The following is a 19,810-nucleotide window of genomic DNA, read 5'->3' as shown; positions in this document are numbered from 1 at the left end:
TTAACTGTTTTTTTTTAAATATTTTAATTTAAGAAGATATTTTCTTTAGATTCAGATTGTCCTTTCCAGCATTGAAATATTAAGGCTTTTATGATAAGTATAGATATAAATTAAACTATCTCTGTTCTTACTATAACATGGAGGCGGGGCTTACTAACATTTTGGAAAGCACTGGGGTGTAGTAGAAAGATCTGTGACATGATTTGGTTAAGAAGATTATTAAAGAAAGTTCACCTTCCTTAGAATAAAACAGCTAATGATCTACACTTCTATATGAAGATCACAGTCCATACCTTAAAACCATGTAAGACGCCTTCAAGTGTGTTTGCCCTAAATCTCTTTTTTTGTGGGAGAGGGTAAAATTTAATTTTTGCAGTTGTATCTGTGTATTAGTTTGCTAGGACTGCCCTAACAAAGTACCACAAACTGTGTGACTTAAACAACAGAAATTTATTTTCCCACAATCCTGGAGGCTGGAAGCCCAAGTTCAAGGTGTTGGCGGGGTTGGTTTCTTCTGAGGCCTCTCTCCTTGGCTTGGAGGTGGCTGCCTTCTCCTCCCTGTGTCTTCACATGGTCAGTCTTCCCTGTGCCTGTATGTGTCCTCATCTCCTCTACTTAAAAGGACACCATTTGTATTGGATTAGGGCCCACCCTAATGACTTCATTTAATCTTAATCACCTCTTTAAGGCCCTATTTCCAGTCACATTCTGAGGATTTAGGGTAATGGACTTCAACATATGAATTTTGAGGGAAACACAATTTAATTTAGCTCATAACAATCTGTTTAGGGAATTAAATGTCAGGTAATCTGAATGTTCCATTGCCCTAATTGTTGAGCACCCTCTCACTTGGGATTCCAGCATCATCCTTTCCTGTGCTACCCACCTGTCCTACCTTCTGCCTGTTCCTTAGAACCATGCTTGCTGTTGAGTACCCTAGGAAGCACACCATGCCTCCACATTAAGCCCTTGTGTTGGATTTAAAGCTACCAAGATTATTCTGTCATCCTATTGAATAATCTGCTTGAGAAACTATTTCATGTTTTTAACCTGAATTCCTAATTTGTCTTATATTCCTAATATTTCTTCTTTAATCTAGATGGAAAAAAGTCCAAATCTCTTTAGTAATATATCATTTTCTTCTGAAACTTTAAAAAATTTCTTTTAAACTGTTCTAAGCTTTAAAAATACTCCAAAAAAAAAAAATACTCCAACATTTTCTTGAAGAGTTCCCTGTTTTTACAGATACATTTTCCTTTCTCATTTTAAAAGTAATAACACATTCATTTTAGAGACTTTGGCATACTCAATAAAACAATTTTTAAAAATCACATATGATAAGCCTACAATTAAGGGAGAATAGTTGTTTATATTTTTAATCTTTTTTTCTGTGACTGTATTTATTGTTTCAACCTGCCCTTTTTAAGTCTAGTTTATCAGTACTGTTTCATGCTATTTTAGTTATTATTCTAAAACTTTGTTAGCCTTTCAGCATATGAATTATATTGATTTTAGAATGTTAAGTCAACCTTTGCCATATGTATTATCCTTTTTGATGTATCTGGGTTTGATTTTTTAATAATTTGTATAGGATTTTGTGCTTATGAGAAAAAGTCATCTGTAATGCTTTTTGGTAATGTTCTTGTCAGGTTTTGGGTCAGCATTATGCTGGCCTCAGAAAATGAATTGGGATATAGGTTCTCTTTTTCTGTTCTCTGGAAGCATTTGTATAAGATTGATGTAATTTCTTCCTTAAAGGCGTGGAAGAATTTGCTAGTCAGGCCACTTGGTCCTGAAGTTTTCTTTGAAGGACGGTTTTAATTATGGAATATGGTTCTGTGTAGTATTTATATATCATCAAAATAATCTATGTCATCTATCTATTTGTATATAAATATACACACGTATATATTAAGCTGCTTATTGAAGGGAGTTGGTGTATACATTGTGGAGACTGGACTAGGCCATCAGGAACACAGGCTGGGACTCTTGGGCAGGAGTTGAAGCTGCATTCCAGTCAAATTTCTTCTTCCTCAGAGAAACCTCAGTTCTGCTGTTAAAGCCTTTCAATTGTTGGATCAGGCCCACCCACATTATCTAGGATAATCTTCCTTACTTAAACTAAAATGATTAAAGACTTTAATCACATCTACCAAATACGTTCACAGTAACATGTAGATTAGTGTTTGATTGAATGACTAGGACTGTAGCCTCAAGGGTTGCCGTATAAAACTGACCATCACAGCTTCTCTGCAGTCTTGGCTATCTTGCTAGTTGTCTAATGTCTTCAAACAAATGGGGTTTTTTTTGGTTTTTGTTTTCTGTTTTACCCATCCCATTCTGATAATTGCATTATTCCAGGGCATAGGACTTGCCAATGCGTGGAAGTCACGGTGGGTGTGGGGAGGAAGGCAGACTTCAACTTGGCACAAGGAAAAAAAAATTTTTTTTCCCTTGAGGATTGCTGGCCACCAATAGGGTGAGCTAAGCAAGAGATTCCTTATTTTGGGATTTTTTAGGTAGGATGGACTGAACTAATAGAAGTGTTTTTGTAGTCCTAGATGGAAGGTGATTTGGGACCCAGATTTTTTTTGAGATTTATGATTGGTAAAATTGTGGGGGGAAATTGGGAGCCCATCATCAGGTTGCCAGCCTTTTAGGACATTAAAAAAAAAATCTGACTATCATTTTCTGTCACCATTATGTTGTAAAAGAAAAGACATTACTATCAGAAAAGAAGTAAAGATTTAATTTAGGTACCAAGAAAGCATTACACTAATATATACCATAATTTTCAATTCACATTTTAATATTTTTGAAATCAGCCTGTATCTTAAAATCATGTATGTATTTAATAGTGCTTTCCTGAAACGCTGTTATTATATTGATGTCTTAGGCAATGTCACGTGTCTTAGAACTGGGGTAATTGTGTGTGTGTGTGCCCGCCCCCATGTGTTACATCATCTCCACTGTCCTCATTTTTGCTAAGAGTCAGTGAAAACTTTTGATGCTAATTGATACTGGTCCTTGAACCATCTTCTGACACAGTGATTTTGGATTGTCTCCAGAATTTTCAATGTTTGTTCTATTGCTACAGTACTGATCCATGGATCTGTCCCCTAAGACCTTCCGATCTTTTCTTACTGTACAAAAACTTAGCTCTTTCTTATAAAATGGCCTACTGTATTGAGTAATACATTTAAAAAATTTTAATTGCACTCCCTTGTACTGTTTAAAGACATTATTGCTAATAGTATATCTCTTGGATATTTCCTGGAAGTTTGCCATTAAGTAATCTTTAACAGCTTGTGTATCTTTTCCTATAGAGAGTTTTAGATAATAGCAAGCAGAAGAGTGCCCTGGACATTAGGGACCTCATATATTGACTGGCTTTTTCTTAGGAGTCATGAGCTTTGCCTGGTCTGTTATGTACCTTGGATTGTTCCTAGCTTAAAGGTGTCATTAGAATGACCATAACTAGTTGAATCCATCAAAAGATAGAAGCACCTGTGTGGAAATTACAGAATTTGATCTACCCTGTTTTTAGGTAACAAAGTTGAAAGTTACAGCAGAATTAGGTAAGGTCTTAATTTGAACTTGGGGAACTCAGATTGTAAAATCAACCCCTATCTGGAGTTAATTGATTTAGAGGTCATCTCAAAGCAACTATTTAAACAGAAAAGGTGCTAGGTGTGCCTGTTACTGGCACAGAAAGGTCATATGTCCTGGCTCCAGATCTTGGGCTTGAAATCATATCTCCAAACCTGTGAAACTTACGTAGAATTCATGAAGTAAATCAGACCTATAAGGAGAGGTAACACAGCTTAAGGGTAACATGCATTTGACTCTGGAGCCAGAAGCCTGGATTTTGAAGCCTGGCTCTACTATTTATTAGCTATGTGACTGTGGGAACTTAACCTCTTTCTTCCTCAGTTTCCTCATCTGTAAATAGGGGTAATAATAGTACCTACTTCATAAAAGTTTTTTCTTTGAGTATTAAGTTAAATAATATAAAGTACTTAGAATAATATGTAGCACATGATATATGTTAAATCAGTGAAGTTTAAGTCCATCTGGACTTAAGATGGAATGTTTGTGGTGATTTGGCATATTGAAGAATCTCAACTGATTGATTTGGTTCCAGTGTAAAATGTGTTCTTGAGTAACTGGGTTTAGATTTGATTATTAGTTTAAGGATATAAGAAAACTTTGCATTTTGAAAGGGTGTTGCAATATTTAAGAACTTCTTGAGATATACTAGATTCAAAAGTTTGCTTTTTTAGGATTTACTAAAGGTTTTTTGAGTACTTAAAGATTTGCTTGGGAGGCAATTAAAGTGCTAAAACAAGAAAAGAACATATTAAGATGATAAGTATAGTTTAAAATGTTTGGCAATATCAAACTTAGGATCGTGGTTTTAGGGGATTAAACTATATTTGTCTTATTTTATCTTTTAAGCTGAGTAGTGAGTAAAAATGTTATTGTTATTTAAGTCTTTTTTTAATAGGTAATTTGATAAAGTTGTAAAGGAAACTGTTTAAAGGCCTTTAGGCAGTTATAAATTGAATGTAAGGTCTTAAGTCTTAATTTAAATCCAAGTAACTGTAATATAGTCTCTTCTGGCACAAAAGCTGTTCTTGGGCATAAGTTATATTGACAAAAAGGTACTAAGGGCGGTAAGTTAGGGATGTCAAGTAGAGAAGAGGAAAATATATCCAAGTGGTTATAATCTTGTCACTATTGTCCTTGTGCCTTTTTTTTTTTTTTTTGCGGTACGAGGGCCTCTCACTGCTGTGGCCTCTCCAGTTGCAGAGCACAGGCTCCGGACGTACAGGCTCAGTGGCCATGGCTCACGGGCCTAGCCGCTCCACGTCATGCGGGATCCTCCCGGACTGGGGCACAAACCCGTGTCCCCCGCATCGGCAGGCGGACTCTCAACCACTGCGCCACCAGGGAAGCCCTGTCCTTGTGCTTTTATCTGCCAGCTTGCTAGCCTGGCCTCAGCAATTCATAGAGGAAAATGAAGGAGAAGGGATGTGGAATCAGAGGCATTCCTGCCTTTCTGTGGAATTGGAATGCCCTCTTCTCTCCTTTATCTCTTCTCTTGTTACGGCTTTCTTCCAAGGTAGAAATGAGGAAGAGGAATGGTTCTGGCAACAGATATCTTCAAATGTTATGCCTTGCCCAACTTGTGTAGTTTTTTTGCCTTAAATTCTATTTCCTAGCCTATTAATGTAGTTTCACCAAGTTCTTGGGTATTTCCCTTTTCTCCCCATCCTTTGCGCATTTTTCTGTTGGGTTAGTTTCATGCATTTTCATAAGCCCTTGAATATTGTGATAATAACTCTTTGTAAAAGTCTGTTGCAAATACAGTTTTTCAAGTATTTTTTTTCCTTTATAGGATTCCATGCCATACAAAAGTTTAAAAAAATGTTTGTAGTTAGATTTGTCTTTTCTTTTTTAGATTTTGGGTTTTTTGCTCTTGATTAAAAAGGCCTCCCTACTCTAAGTTTGTAATCTCCTAGAATATTCTTTAAAAAGAATATTGTTGTGATTCAGTCTCTCATTCATGAGATGAAAGGGTATACCAGATGAGTTGTTCCCAAACATAGCTAGTCCACAGGATCAGCTGAGGAGTTTGTTAAAAATTCACATTCTTGGGACTTCCCCGGCAGTCCAGTGGTTAAGACTCCGCGCTTCCACTGCAGGGGCACGGGTTCGATCCCTGGTCAGGGAACTAAGATCCCACATGAAAAAAAAAAATTCACATTCTCAGATCCACCCTAGACCTACTAAATCATTATCTCTGGGGAATAGGGCCACAGAATGTTTTTAACAAGTTCTCCTAGGTGATTCTGATTATCAGCTAGACTTGAGAACCACTGGACAAAATAATCACTAAGGTCTCTTCTGATCCTGAAATATCACTTTTCTGTATTTTGTAACTCTTGTGTTTCACATTCTCAACAATAGGATTGTAAGCTCTTTGAAAGTAGGCAGGACCGTGTCTTAGGTACTACCCTTCTTGCTGTCAACCCACAGAGATCCTTTCATGCCTAGACAATTCCAATAACCTCTTACTCTTCTAGTCCATCTGTGGTTGTATTTATCGTAAAGCAACATGTTGAACGTGACACTTCTCTGTGTAAAAACTTTGGCTACAAGACAAAGTCCTAACTCTATTTTACTTTATAACTCAAGGCCTCCGTAAGCTAGCTCCAGCTTGGTTCTCAACCTTATCTTATAGGGCTGTTGTATACAGCCATCTAAGTTGTGCGTTGTACAGCTCCTTAAATGATGGTGTGTATGGGGTTCCCTGAAGTCGTATGGTATGGTGATTCTGATTTCTCCCACCCTTCACTCTAACCTGGTTGCTCTCCCCACAGCCTGCACTCCTTCATATAGTATAAAGCCTGTTCACGCTTACTCTCCTGCTCATTATACACCATTCACCCTGTCTAAAATGCTCTTTCCTTTTTTCTCTTAAAGTTCTACCTGTTAACATCTAAGAGTGGAGTATTAAACAGCCATTAAAAAGAATGAGGAAGACTTCTAATCACTCCTATGGAGTGAATTTGAGATATATTGTTAAGTACAAATAGCAAAGTACAGAACTGGATATGGTATTCCATCTTTTGTATAAGAAAAAGAAGAATTAAGAATTTATATGTATATACACACATTATGCTTATTTCTATAAATAGAAACATGAAAGATAAACAAATTAATAAAACTAGTTATCTGTAGGGAATAGATAGGAAAATATTGGAGGGAAAGGGGAAGGGAGAGACACTTCTCTGAGCGTTCCTTTTTTGTAACACTTTAACTTTTGAAGAATGTAAATGTTTTACATATTCAAAAATTAAATTTAAAAATAATGAAAAATAAGCTATAATTGTTAAAAATGAACCTAAATTACAGGACATACAGAGAAAAAATAAAATAACTTGAACGTAGCACACTGACTGTACATCCCTAGTGGGGTACACTTTAAGGACAAAAAGAATTGACCCCCAAAAGACTTAAACTCAGTAGGTTTATTGTTAGTAATATTAATGTTATAATTTAAAAACTAGTTTATTAACCAAGATTTTCATTGTGAGAGAAAAGATATAGTACTAATATAAAGTAAGTAAAAAAAACCATAATGTTGAATTTGAGTTGAAAATATCAATATAAACTTTTTTTTTTTTTTTTAATCCCCAACTTTGCTTCTAGACCATTTCAGGAGACGATGACATCTCAATAGCTATGAAGACACCTAGTGCTCAGATCCTGATTTATAAATGCTTTTATCCACTAAAAGGAACAGAGGCTCCAGGGAGGAATAGCTGATTCTAGGTCTGGGTCAGAGATGGTAAAAGGTGAGCTTAGACAAATCTTGTACAAAATAAAATAGAATAGAATAAAATAAAATAAAATTCCTCTCACGCAAATAAATAAATAAAGCTGCTATGAACTTTCATTAAAAAAAGAAAAATCTTGTACAGGAAGTAGCCTCATCAGCCAGTAGAATTGGGGTTAAATGACACAGATGGGGCTTCCCTGGTGGCGCAGTGGTTGAGAGTCCGCCTGCCGATGCAGGGGACACGGGTTCGTGCCCCGGTCCAGGAAGATCCCACATGCCGTGGAGCGGCTGGGCCCGTGAGCCATGGCCGCTGAGCCTGCGCATCCGGAGCCTGTGCTCCTCAACGGGAGAGGCCACAACAGTGAGAGGCCTGCGTACTGCAGAAAAAAAAAAAAAAATGACACAGATGAAGTCTTGAAGGGAACCATATTAGCCATAACTGGGTCTATTTATTTATTTATTTTATTTGCTTGTGCTGGGTCTATTTGGTTGTGGCAGGCGGGCTCCTTAGTTGTGGCATGTGGGCTCCTTAGTTTTGGCTCACAGGCTCCTCAGTTGTGTCATGTGAATTAGTTGCGGCATGCATGTGGGATCTAGTTCTCTGACCAGGGATCGAACCCAGGCCCCCTGCATTGGGAGCAAAGAGTCTTAACCACTGTGCCACCAGGGAAGTCCCACCTGGGACAATTTGAACCAAAAATTGGACAATTTGATAAAAAATGATGGTAATGGATTGTTATAATACATTAGATTAAAACAGATCTTTGAGTTCATAATAATACTTAAAAGGAAGATAAAGGGAGAGTGAAGAAGTAGTTCTACTTAACAGAAGAATGCTAGACAATAAATGTAGGAGGAATGATAAAATTAGAAAGTCATCATTTTGTAGTCCCAAATGTAATATTGATTCAGGCAAGAATCATCAATAGATGCTAAAACCACTGGGTGAAAAGTTATTGGAAGATAGGGTATTAGATCTCTCTTTACAGTGGATAGACCTATAGTCACCACTTTAACCACATGATCAAACTTATCCCCTGTAGTGGGATAGCCTGGCATTATGTGCCTCTGATGTGATGGCATTTGGAAGACTCACCTGTCACCTATACATGTACCTATTCTTGTTTAAGAAAATTAAATTTGTATCTAATCACGTGGAAACAATCAGATGGATGTTAGAACTGACCTAGACTTTAAATTTTAAAAAACTTTTATTTTTTTATTGAAGTATAGTCTGTTTACAATATTGTGTTAGTTTCAGGTGTACAGCAAAGTGATTCAATTATGTTTTTTCAGATTATTTTCCATTACAGTTATTATAAGATACTGAATATAGTTCTGTGTTATATAGTGAATCCTTGTTGCTTATCTATTTTATGTATAGTAGTTTGTATCTGTTAATCCCATACTCCTAATTTATCCTCCCCCCTTTCCCCTTTGATAGCCTTAAGTTTGTTTTCCATGTCTGTGAGTCTCTCTGTTTTGTATATAGGTTCATTTGTATTATTTTTCAAATTCCACATATAAGTGGTATTATAATATTTGTCTTTGGCTTACTTAGTATGATATTCTCTAGGTCTAACCATGTTGCTGCAAATGGCAATATTTCATTCTTTTTTATGGCTGAATAATATTCCATTGTGTGTGTGTAGATATCTACCAGTCATCTGTTGATGGGCCCTTGGGTAGTTTCCATGTCTTGGCTATTGTAAATAGTGCTGCTGTAAACATTTGGGTGCATGTATCTTTTTGAATTAGAGTTTTTGTCTTTTCTGAATATATGCCCAGGAGTGGAACATATGGTAGCTCTATTTTTAGCATGGAACCTCCATACTGCTTTCCATAGTAGCTGCACTAATTTACATTCCTACCAACAGTGTAGGAGGGTTCCCTTTTCGGACCTAGGCTTTTTTAAAAAGTCAATTTCATGTAAAACAAAACAATCCCCCACAAATTGCGGGGGGTGGTGGTGGTGGTATGGAATATGCAAGATTAAAAGACTCAGAAAAACCAAATGTAAGGAATGAGCCTTGATTGAATTATGGATCCAAAAAAAAAAGGTTCTGAAAGAAAATATGAGGCCAGTTGTGTAAATTTGATTATGGGTTATATATTAGTATTATGGAATTTTCTTAGATGTGAAAACAGTACTATTGTGTTTTTTAAGAGAATGTTCTCAGAATATGCTTGCTAAAGTAACTGGGTGCAGTGTTGTGATGTCTGTAACTTTAAAGTGATTCAGAAAAATGTGTGTGGTGGGAGAGCACAGGCTCACACACAAATGAGGCAGATAATCATTGGTAAGTCTGGTGGATATATAAGATTGTAATGATTTTTTTCCATTTTCCTGTAGATTTGAAAAGTTTCAAAATAAAAAGTTGAGGAGAAAATCTTATCTTTACTTCAGAGCCCAGCTCAGATTTTGTCTCATATGAAGACTTCCTTTTCCCAACCATACAATCTAGAGGTGATTTTCTCTTAACTTTTATGTTTATCTTAAAACCTGAATGCCACATGAGAGCTACCTGAGAAGCTGACTTTTTAAAAAATTATAAATTCCCAGACCCCACTGTAAAGATAGGCCCGAGAATCTGGAACCACTGGTTTGAATCACTTATTCTGTATTTATTACATAAATTTGCTTATCTTTTTCATATATCCCCACCTAACCAGTCGGAGCTTAGGGCTAACCCTTGAAAATGTTGCTCAATCCTTTGTGTCCCGCAGTGTTGGCACAAAGTGCCATGTGCCTTCCACGCAGTAGGTGTTTGGAAAATACATGCTGACTGTATATGTTGACTAATTTGTTGATAATCTGAAGAGACTACCAGAAACTTCTCTATAATTTTGAGAGATTTTAAAAAAAGAAACCTAGCTGATAAAAGTGCTTTTAGTCAGTACAAAAGGTCCATTAGAAAACTGTACAGTTTTTAGTTCTAAAACTACAGGTTTGGTTTACAGAAATAACATGTTTGTTATCAGCAAATGTTTGGAATTAAGAGTTAACAGTGGTGGGCTTCCCTGGTGGCGCAGTGGTTGAGAGTCTGCCTGCCGATGCAGGGGACACGGGTTCGTGCCCCGGTCTGGGAAGATCCCACATGCCGCGGAGCGGCTGGGCCCGTGAGCCATGGCCACTGAGGCTGTGCGTCCGGAGCCTGTGCTCCACAACGGGAGAGCCCACAACAGTGAGGGGCCCGCATACTGCAAAAAAAAAAAAAAAAATGAGAGCTGTCTGTCAGTCCTCTAGTTAGGAGAGAGTTCTAAATCATGCATATTCCTGTCTTCCAGGATTTCTCCCTGATCAAGCAGACAGTTCAGGATACACAGTCCAAGGATGAATGTTCACCGTGGCACTGAGAGCGACAGGTTACTGTGGCAGGAGGCCAGCTGCCTGATGGATGAAGCCTCAGCTGCAGCCCAAGAAAAAGAAGCAAATAGCCCGGCTTCTTCTGGTCTTCAAAATCTTACTTATCCTCTAGGTCCCAGGAATGATGGTACGATGATTAGATCTTGACTTAATGTGGAGGGCTTTCTGACACCTCAGCACCTATTCTGCCCAGAAGGCATAAATGTTCTTAATAAATAAAATATCCAGTTAATTAGCTTCGCTTTTATACCACAGTTATATAAATCTATCACAAAAAACCTCCACTTATTTAATCAGTTTAATACATCTAACTTGGTAATGGTATAAGAAAAATAGTCTCAGGCTTGGAGTCAGAAGACAGATTCACATTCTAGCTCTGCTGCTTATCAGCTGTAACCATGGATGAGATCCTTAATCTTTCTGAGCCCTGCTTTCTTAATCTAGAAAACAAGGTTGTTAATAATTCTTACCTCACAAGGCTAGAAGACTGTTGAGTTAATGGATGTGAAGGCTCTTGGTAAATTGCCAGGTTCTTTTTAACTTTTAATGAAAACAATAGCAACAATAATAATAGCAATTACCATTTATTGAGCACTCACTGTGCTAGAAACTTTACTGTTTTTAGATCAAGGGTGGCAGACTGTGGTCAAATCTGAACCACTGCCTGTTTTTGTAAATAAAATTTTGAAACACAGCCATCATGCCCATTTGTTTACATACTGTCTGTATGGCTGCTTTCCTGCTATAGTGGCAGAGACTGTGACCCACAAAGCTCAAAATATTTACTTTTTAGCCCTTCACAGAAAGTTTGCTGATCCCTGCTTAGATTAATCCTCCTGTTACAGATGAGGAAACTGAGGCTTCAAAAGCTTAGGCATAACTTGCTCAGGTTCACACTGCCAGGAGGTAGGGGACTGGGTGGGATTTAAACCTGTCTTTCCGGCCAGCGTTCACTGTTATTTTATATATATCAACGGACAAAAAAGCAGAGTGTGACTGCCACCCTAGAGTGCCCCATTACGGAGAATTTATGCAATGAGTCTCTTTTCCTACTCACCCATTTAAGCAGGGTGGAATCTGAGGCATCCTTCAGGAATCAACCCAATTTAATTGCATCATAGCTGGGGGAAAATCAAGTGCTCTAAAGAGCTGAATAAGTTAGGTGCCTACTTTCATTTTTAAGAATAGCACTTCGAGTGTTGAAAGCCTGTCTTGGTGATTAAAGCGTTTCTTGCTACAAGCTTGCCCATGGATTGTGTGGAAACTTAGCTCTTTGTAAGTTGAAAATTTATCAGAAGCTCTAGGATATGATCCCTAACAGGATTTTGGTCTAGATTTTGGTTTCCTTTTCTCTAGAAGCAAATGGGGAAAAAATTGAGTGTACTCTAGCTAACAATGAATTATTGTATACAAACTTAAAATACATGAAGGGCGGGAGTGAGACATTAAGTTGTATCTATAACATTTTATTTCTTTCCAATGTAGGAAAATGTTAGCTAGCCAAATCTAGGTGATGTATACATATTGTATTAACTCTGCTTTGGTATATTTGAAATTTTTCATTAAATAAAAAAAACATTTTAATATTTCAGGAGAACTCCCTATTTAAAAGGATCTTCTAAAAAAAAAAGTACAGCTATATAATAAAAACAGCAAACATCAATTAAAAAAAAAGAATTTTCTGGTAATCCTTTTGAAAATACTTTCCCCTGATTCTCTTCTATATACATCCAGATTTCATATATTTAGTTTTAAGCCTGCTTACATGATGTGGTATTAATACATTTTTAAGTGCTCTCACATACTTTATTTCAGTTGATAGTCAAACCAATCCTGTGAGGTAGGTGGAGTGAACATTATTTTCATTTTACAGATGATGGATCAGGTTTAGAAAAATCAAATAAATTACTTAAAGAAAATGGCTCTCTGGTGATACTAGAACAAAAACTCAGGTTCCATGAATGAATTCTAATCCAAGACCATCTGCACGGGAACTTTTCTGTTGAGAGCAAGACCTGCCTGTTCAAAAAACGGTGTTGGTAATGTTAGGATTCTCCTATGTGTAGTGAAAATGCATTTTTCAGTGAATTTCTAGGAAAAGTGACAATTAGAGACTATCACTATCCTTTCTGGAAAATAACATTTAGAAACGTTTTTTAAGAATGTGGAAAACAAATAGTTTTGGCTAACAGAGTTATCAGGTTCCTTAAATAAAACACAGGAAATATGAGTGTTATTTAGAGATAGAAGTGAAAGCGGAAATAAAAAAGCGATGCCTCTGTGAAACAAGACTAGGGAAGGTTAAGCAGTATGGCAGAGGATTGCTTGTTTTCCACAGAAGTGCTTCTCTAGTGTTTAATTATTTTTAACCATGTGTGTAGTTTACTTTAAAATTGTTTAATCGTTCTATTTTAAAGTGTAGGCATTACTGCCTTGATTCTCTCCTCCCCAGCACACACACACACACACACACACACACACACACACACGAAAAAGTTCACGGGGATCCAGTATGAATCTCTAGTTTGTGTTTTTCTTTACGTGTTTTAGGCAAGAGTTTTTGCGTAAGGATACTTAAAGTTTGGGTTTTTTTGTGTAATGGTTTTTGTTCTTGTTTTCTTTAAAGAGGACAAGGTTTAGTTTTCCCCAGGGCTTTTTGCTGTCAAGTTATTTTGGTTTGTTTGTATGATCTTTTAGACCTTCCACTTGACTCTGCCTCTCAGCCAGCAAATCTTCAGTTCCCTCACATGATGCCACTTCCTGAAGACATCAAAGGCTCTTGCTTCCAAAGTGGGAATAAACGGAACCATGAACCCTTCATCACTCCAGAACGATTTGGAAACAGCACTGTGGGCTTTGGCAGTAACGTTCATTCTCAGGCACCAGAGAAAGTGACACTTCTTGTAGATGGCACACGTTTTGTTGTCAATCCACAAATTTTCACTGCTCATCCGGATACCATGTTGGGAAGGTAATTGATAATAATTTCCTTCCAAATTCACTCTGTTCTCTGTGAATAGAAATACCTGCTATTTGCCTTGCATTAGATTTAAGCATAAAAACATTTCATTGCTTATTTTTCTACCTTCATACTTTTGCGAGACAGAGGACATAAAAACCTTATATGTGTTGGTGATTTTGGGGGGTGGGTACTTTCATTTACAAAGCCAGTATAGTGAAATAAGCCCCCCTACAAAAGGGAGTGCAAAAGGTCCAAATGGTGTCAATTTCTAATGCCTCCACTACTATTCAAGTTTTCTGAAACTGGATCTTTGTATCTGGCTGTTTTGTTTGACGATTGCTCTCTTTATTCTTCGTGTTCCTTCGTCTGTGTTACTTCATTCAGACTATAGTCTTACCCTCCCCTCACCATCTCCTGCCTCCAGCTTTTTAGGGTTAGAGTTTAGGAATGGAAGGAGTCTACTGAGGAGGAGCGCTGTCCAGGAAGTACTTTTAGAGCCTGGGCTGGGAGTTAGGAGATCTCTTTCTGGCCAACTGTAGACCTTAACATGAAGAGCAGATTGGGGTAAGAGTAAAATAATTTGAGTGTATACACACACAAACATTTGGCTTTTAAGGATTTCATCTAGTACTTGAAAGTGGATCTAACCTCACTCTGACTTTGAACTAATTTGAACTGAAATAGAAATCAGAATGGACCACACTAACTTGCTGAATTTTAGGCTAAGTGGAACCTAGCTGTTCAAATATGTGTGTACTTAAACATATACATACAAATTCGTGATGAACCATTTTTAACCAGAGCCAAACCTATATATTTCTTAAACATCTGAATTAAGATAGAACATTAAAACATTTTCTAAATTGGCCCTATATCAGACTTGACTTCATGTCCTCAGTCTTGGTATCGCCACCATTTCCCCCCAGGCCCTTCCAGAAAGGCATTCCTCAGGGTAGGCTGTCTGAAGTAGGTTGCCTCCAAAAGTAGCGCTCAAGAAAAGAAAAGCAAGCAGTTTCTGGGTAATAGACCCCTTTATCTACATGGTTCATCAGCTGAGTCAGCCGAGGTCATGAATTCTGGGTTTCTTAGGTTTGTTCTGTCCTGTGGCTACATAAAGTATTCATAAGCCTAGCCAGTGAGCTTACAAATGTGGGCCACTGGTCACAAGGGGGACAAACTAAGAAGCTGAGAATGGATTAATGCAGATCCGTGCCACTACTGGATGAATGACTCTGAGGGGGGATTATATTTATGGCATGTTCACTATTTTGATTCATAGCTGTCTCAGCTACACTTCATCTGGAACATTCCAGAAAAATGTCAGCATCCTTTGAAGACTACTTTTATCTAAATGGATTTCTTACGTATGGTGTAGTGATTTGGAAAGCATGTGAGTCTTTTTCAGACCTTGGAAAACAGCCAGTTCAGGGTGGAGGATAACAGTTTTGAACAGTTGGACAGCAGGGCTTCCCAACAGGTTAAGGAAGGAAAAGGCAGTGAGCCCCCAGTGGGCCAGCTGAAGATACCAGCACCTGCCTGTCCTGGCTTCTCCTTCCACAGCTCCTACACAGATGTGCAGCAGGAGTAGTAGAAGTCATGGGGCCAGTTTTACTGGAGGGGATCTGAGAGAGAGAAGAAGGATGGGAAAAGATGAATATAAAAGCAAGACTTCCTCCCTGTGCCCTCATGAGCTCTGAATTCATGCCCAGAGCAGGCCTGCCTCTCTGAAATATGTCAAATTGCTGATGATCCTAATACCTACCCTCCTTTTCTACTTGACCTGAAATTCCCGTCATTAGTTACTCCTTGGATTGAGGAAGGGCATTTTCCCCAGAGTTACGCCATTAAAATCTACCAGGAAAGGGAAAGCAGTAACATCTGCACCTACGAATACAGATTCATCTATCAGATTAGATATTGAAAAGCAAAACTCAGAAATATCAAGGATGGTGTGCTGGATAGGTACACGCTGATGGGTGAGGAGGAGGAGACGCTGTCTTCCTGAGCTGCCGGTGCGTGGGCAGGTTCCTGGGTGCTGCGGAGGGCGTGAGAGGCGACTGTCACACCCTCCAGACACTTTCCAAGGGCCACCTCTGCAGGTGCTGTTCTACTTTCTTTGCTCTCACAGAAGCTCGCTACGGTGGACTGTGAGGGCTTGCTGCTTTGTTCCTCTTGCACTCAAACACTGAAAGCGATTGCTGCCCTCTTCCTATCTGAAGGGAGTTTCCTAAGACTTGAGTGTGTCGTATAGGGGTTGAGTCCTAGTGCTGTGTTTTTAACTTACACTGAAAGAGTGGAACGGAGTCTTCCAGAATGAGGTGAAGAAGGGAGAAGTCTCATCTGTGAAGAATCCTGCTGCAGCGGGTAACATTGTTGCCTGGGTATTTTTCAGGATGTTTGGACCAGGAAGAGAGTACAACTTCACGCGGCCCAATGAGAAGGGCGAGTATGAGATTGCCGAAGGAATCAGTGCAACTGTATTTCGAACGGTGCTGGTGTGTAGTGGCCTTCTTGTTACATCATCTTCCCTGGGGGCGTGCATGGTCAGAAGCCTTGAGAGTTCCATCAGACTGTGTTCTGACTTTAGGGTTTCTCATTTCTAGTTATTGCCTTTCCCACTTTATTTTCTGTTTCTGTAATTCTTAAGTCCTTCTTGCTTGTGTGAGCTCAGTCAGGTATCAAGTTGTGATTAAACATGTCAAGATGGCCAGGAGCCACTTTGCTATCTAATGAATCACCAACTTGGTGATAGTTCTAGTAACCCACCACTTTAATAGAACCAGGAATGAGTAGAGGGTTGAAGAGGGAATTTTTCATGTTGTTCTTTGCCTACATTTCTTCTTCCTAATTTATTTATAGGATTATTACAAAACTGGTATCATCAATTGTCCTGATGGCATCTCTATCCCAGACCTTAGAGATACGTGCGATTATCTCTGCATTAACTTTGACTTCAACACTATCCGATGTCAAGATCTGAGTAAGTGCAGGAGAAGCTGCCAGCTGCGTTTGAGCAGCTGAACTTTGAGTGTGCTTGGAATTGACATTTTTTATTACTAAACAGAAAGCGTTTCAAGTGTGGGTTGAAAATCATCTGTAGAGGCAGAGACGTGGTACTAACCATTCCCTGTCTTGTTTCAAAGCTCTGTGAGAAGTGGAGTAAACAAGAGAACATGTAGTGGGTTCTAAGTCTAGCTTGACCCCGTGAGTCACCAAGCTAATTGCTTCCCCTCTTGGGACCTTGGTGTCTCAACTCTTTAACAAATAAGGATACTGATCCTCAGATATGAGGGAAGGTTCACTAATAAAGTCACACAACATAAATCGGCTGGGTTCTTCTTACAGTTTATCATTATTATTAACTTAGTGTTTAAGTGCTTTATATATGTGAACTTGCATAAGTTTCACAATTAACCCGTGAAATATAGGTGATATTTAGGTGATATAGAAGATGGAGAAATTAGCTGTTCAAAGCTCTAAACATTAAAGCTGGGATTAGAACTGATTGTCTGAATATAAACTCCATGCACTTATCATTACCTAGGCTTCCTGAAATGATTTTAAAATTCTTTGAAGTTCATGGTACATTTCCCTGCATATTCCATGAAGTTCTCTAGATGTGTGGTGTCTCTACTGAGTCTAGTACACACTTAGAGCAAGTCCCTTGGTGTCGCCAAACTTGATATCATTCCTCTTCTGTGGTACTCTATGAAGTTGCGGTCCAGAGCATCTTCAGAAGAGGTACTATAAAGAGTCATCCCCAAATGATGGTTCTGTCTCTTGTAGAATTAATGTTTATGTTCTGACATTGCATGTCAAGAAAACCACAGTTGATCAGAATGCTCAGGGTTTATTAAACAGGAGGAGATTGGTAGAATGTGAAAAGTATCTAACATAATAGCCTTGGAGTAGGAGACATACCCTGCCTTTAAATGGGCCACTTCTCTGGACCTTATCAATGATAACAGCTGTTACCTCATAGCCTTTTCACTCCAGTAATTACCTGCATTTGAGCAGAGAGGATGTTCACTTGCCTTTTGTCTCCCAGGTGCTTTACTGCATGAACTGTCTAACGACGGCGCTCACAAGCAGTTTGATCACTACCTCGAAGAGCTGATCCTGCCCATCATGGTGGGCTGTGCCAAGAAAGGGGAGCGAGAATGCCACATTGTTGTGCTGACGGATGAGGATTCTGTGGACTGGGACGAAGACCACCCCCCACCCATGGGGGAGGAGTATTCCCAAAGTAGGAGCCCCTTGCATGATGTACCTGTTTCCAGCAAGAAATGTGCTGCCCAGAGTGGCAGCTAAATCCTAGAACCAGTGTGACTGTCGCTGTTGAGCTGGTGATGGGCACACTCACCTGGATGAGGGTCTTTCCTGCTGGGGAGCACAGGGAACATCGTTACACTTCCCGTGCCTACCGCTGGTGTCTGGTACTGTGGCAGTACTGTGGCAGCACATTAAGTGGTGGTGTCGTTCTTCTCTCCATTTGTTTCACTTTAAATCCTTTTGAATTGGTAGTAATTCAAAATTCAGAAAATACAAAAGGATATACATTGAAAAGTCTTATTCCCACCCCACCTCATCTACCCAGTTTTCCTCCTCAGTTTCTTTTGTATTCTTTCAGATTTATTCAGTGCACATACATAAGCAATTGCATGTTCTTTTCCCAAATGATACCCTATTGTAGAGACTGTTCTATATCATGTCTTACATTAAAAGCTTCCACAATCTTTTATATGGCTGAATAGTATTCCGTTGCATGATTGTGCTATAATTGATTTAACCAGCCCTTTTGATGACCATTTAAGCTATAAATTATAAATAATGCTGCAGTGAATATCTTTTTAAACAAAGTCTTTCACACAGGTATATCTCTACAGAATAATATTCCTAGAAATGAAATTTCTGTGTCAAAAGCTTTGTGCTTTTATGATTTTGATAAAATTTGCCAAATTCTCTTTCATAAAGGTTGAGCCAGTTTATACTCACAAGACAATATATGATGGGTTTGTTTCCCATATGCTCACCAAGACAGCGTTTCACTGAACTTTTATCCTTGCCACTCTGATAGGTGAAAAACAGCATCTCACTTGAGTTTTAATTTGCATTTCTCACTTCATGAATGAGATTGAACATCTTTTTAAGAGCCATTTTCATTTCCTTTTCTGTTGACTGTAATCATGCCTTTTGCCCATTACAAAATTGGATTGTTAGTCTTTTCCTTAATGATTTGTAAAATCTCTCTATTTGTGACCACTGTCTTTATAGACAAGGAAATTAGCCCTTTGTAATATGAGTTGCAAATATTTTTCCCAGTTGGTTGTCTTCTTAGTTTTGTTTGGTGTTTTTGGATAAGCAGAGATTTTTTTTTATGTAATCAAGTGTATCAGTTTTTCTTTTATGACTTCTAGGTTTGTTTTTTGTTTTTTTTTTGTGTGTGTGTGTTTTTTTGCAGCACGCGGGCCTCTCACTGCTGTGGCCTCTCCCGTTGCGGAGCACATGCTCCGGACGCGCAGGCTCAGCGGCCATGGCTCACGGGCCCAGCCGCTCCGCGGCATGTGGGATCTTCCCAGACCGGGGCACGAACCCGTGTCGCCTGCATCGGCAGGCGGACTCTCAACCACTGCGCCGCCAGGGAAGCCCACTTCTAGGTTTTATGTCATATCCAGAAAGGTCTTTCCTACCCTGAGACTATAAAAATTTCTTGTATGGTTTCTTTCTTAAGGTTGATTTATTATTTAACATTTAATCTGTGATCCATATGGATTTTTCGGCATCAGGGCTCAGGTCATTAGTCTGAATATGTTAGCTCATCTCCTTCCTCTTACAGAGGTATTCACTCCGTGACTAACCCCAGATTTTTTTTTCCCCCAGTTCTTTATAGCTCTAAGCTCTATAGATTTTTCAAATATATTGAGAATCGGGATGTCGCTAAAACAGTGTTAAAGGAACGGGGCCTGAAAAACATTCGCATTGGAATTGAAGGTAAGAACATCCCAGTCAATATTCAGCTTGCATGGCTCATGGAGTAGGTTGGATCTGTGGCCACAGCTTTTGTCCTTAAAACCTGGCTTCCAAGGGCCTAGAGAATAGACACACATGGAAACTACATTCCTACCCAAGTTTG

General features: G+C 38.7%; 1 protein-coding gene across 5 annotated transcripts in view; it reads left to right on the top strand.

Annotated features, from left to right (window-relative positions):
* The window catches only part of KCTD20 (potassium channel tetramerization domain containing 20), a 60,692-nt gene that overhangs the window by 36,080 nt on the left and 4,802 nt on the right, over positions 1 to 19,810 (top strand). For 2 of the 5 annotated variants that reach the window (XM_029243000.1, XM_029242998.1), the window contains 6 exons: positions 10,637 to 10,842; positions 13,413 to 13,686; positions 16,070 to 16,172; positions 16,537 to 16,657; positions 17,726 to 17,923; positions 19,558 to 19,668. In XM_029243000.1, coding sequence (XP_029098833.1) covers positions 10,683 to 10,842; positions 13,413 to 13,686; positions 16,070 to 16,172; positions 16,537 to 16,657; positions 17,726 to 17,923; positions 19,558 to 19,668 — 967 coding nt within the window. In that variant the 5' untranslated portion in view covers positions 10,637 to 10,682. Of the gene's footprint in view, positions 1 to 9,244; positions 9,816 to 9,964; positions 10,843 to 13,412; positions 13,687 to 16,069; positions 16,173 to 16,536; positions 16,658 to 17,725; positions 17,924 to 19,557; positions 19,669 to 19,810 lie in introns of those variants that run through there. The other 3 variants (XM_029242999.1, XM_029243001.1, XM_029242997.1) reach the window with 3 other exon arrangements.

Source organism: Monodon monoceros, unplaced genomic scaffold (genome assembly GCF_005190385.1).
Source record: "Monodon monoceros isolate NGI ecotype Baffin Bay Population unplaced genomic scaffold, NGI_Narwhal_1 Super_Scaffold_3, whole genome shotgun sequence".
In the NCBI taxonomy this organism is placed as follows: Eukaryota; Metazoa; Chordata; class Mammalia; order Artiodactyla; family Monodontidae; genus Monodon; species Monodon monoceros.
This window is presented reverse-complemented; position numbering and strand designations above follow the sequence as displayed.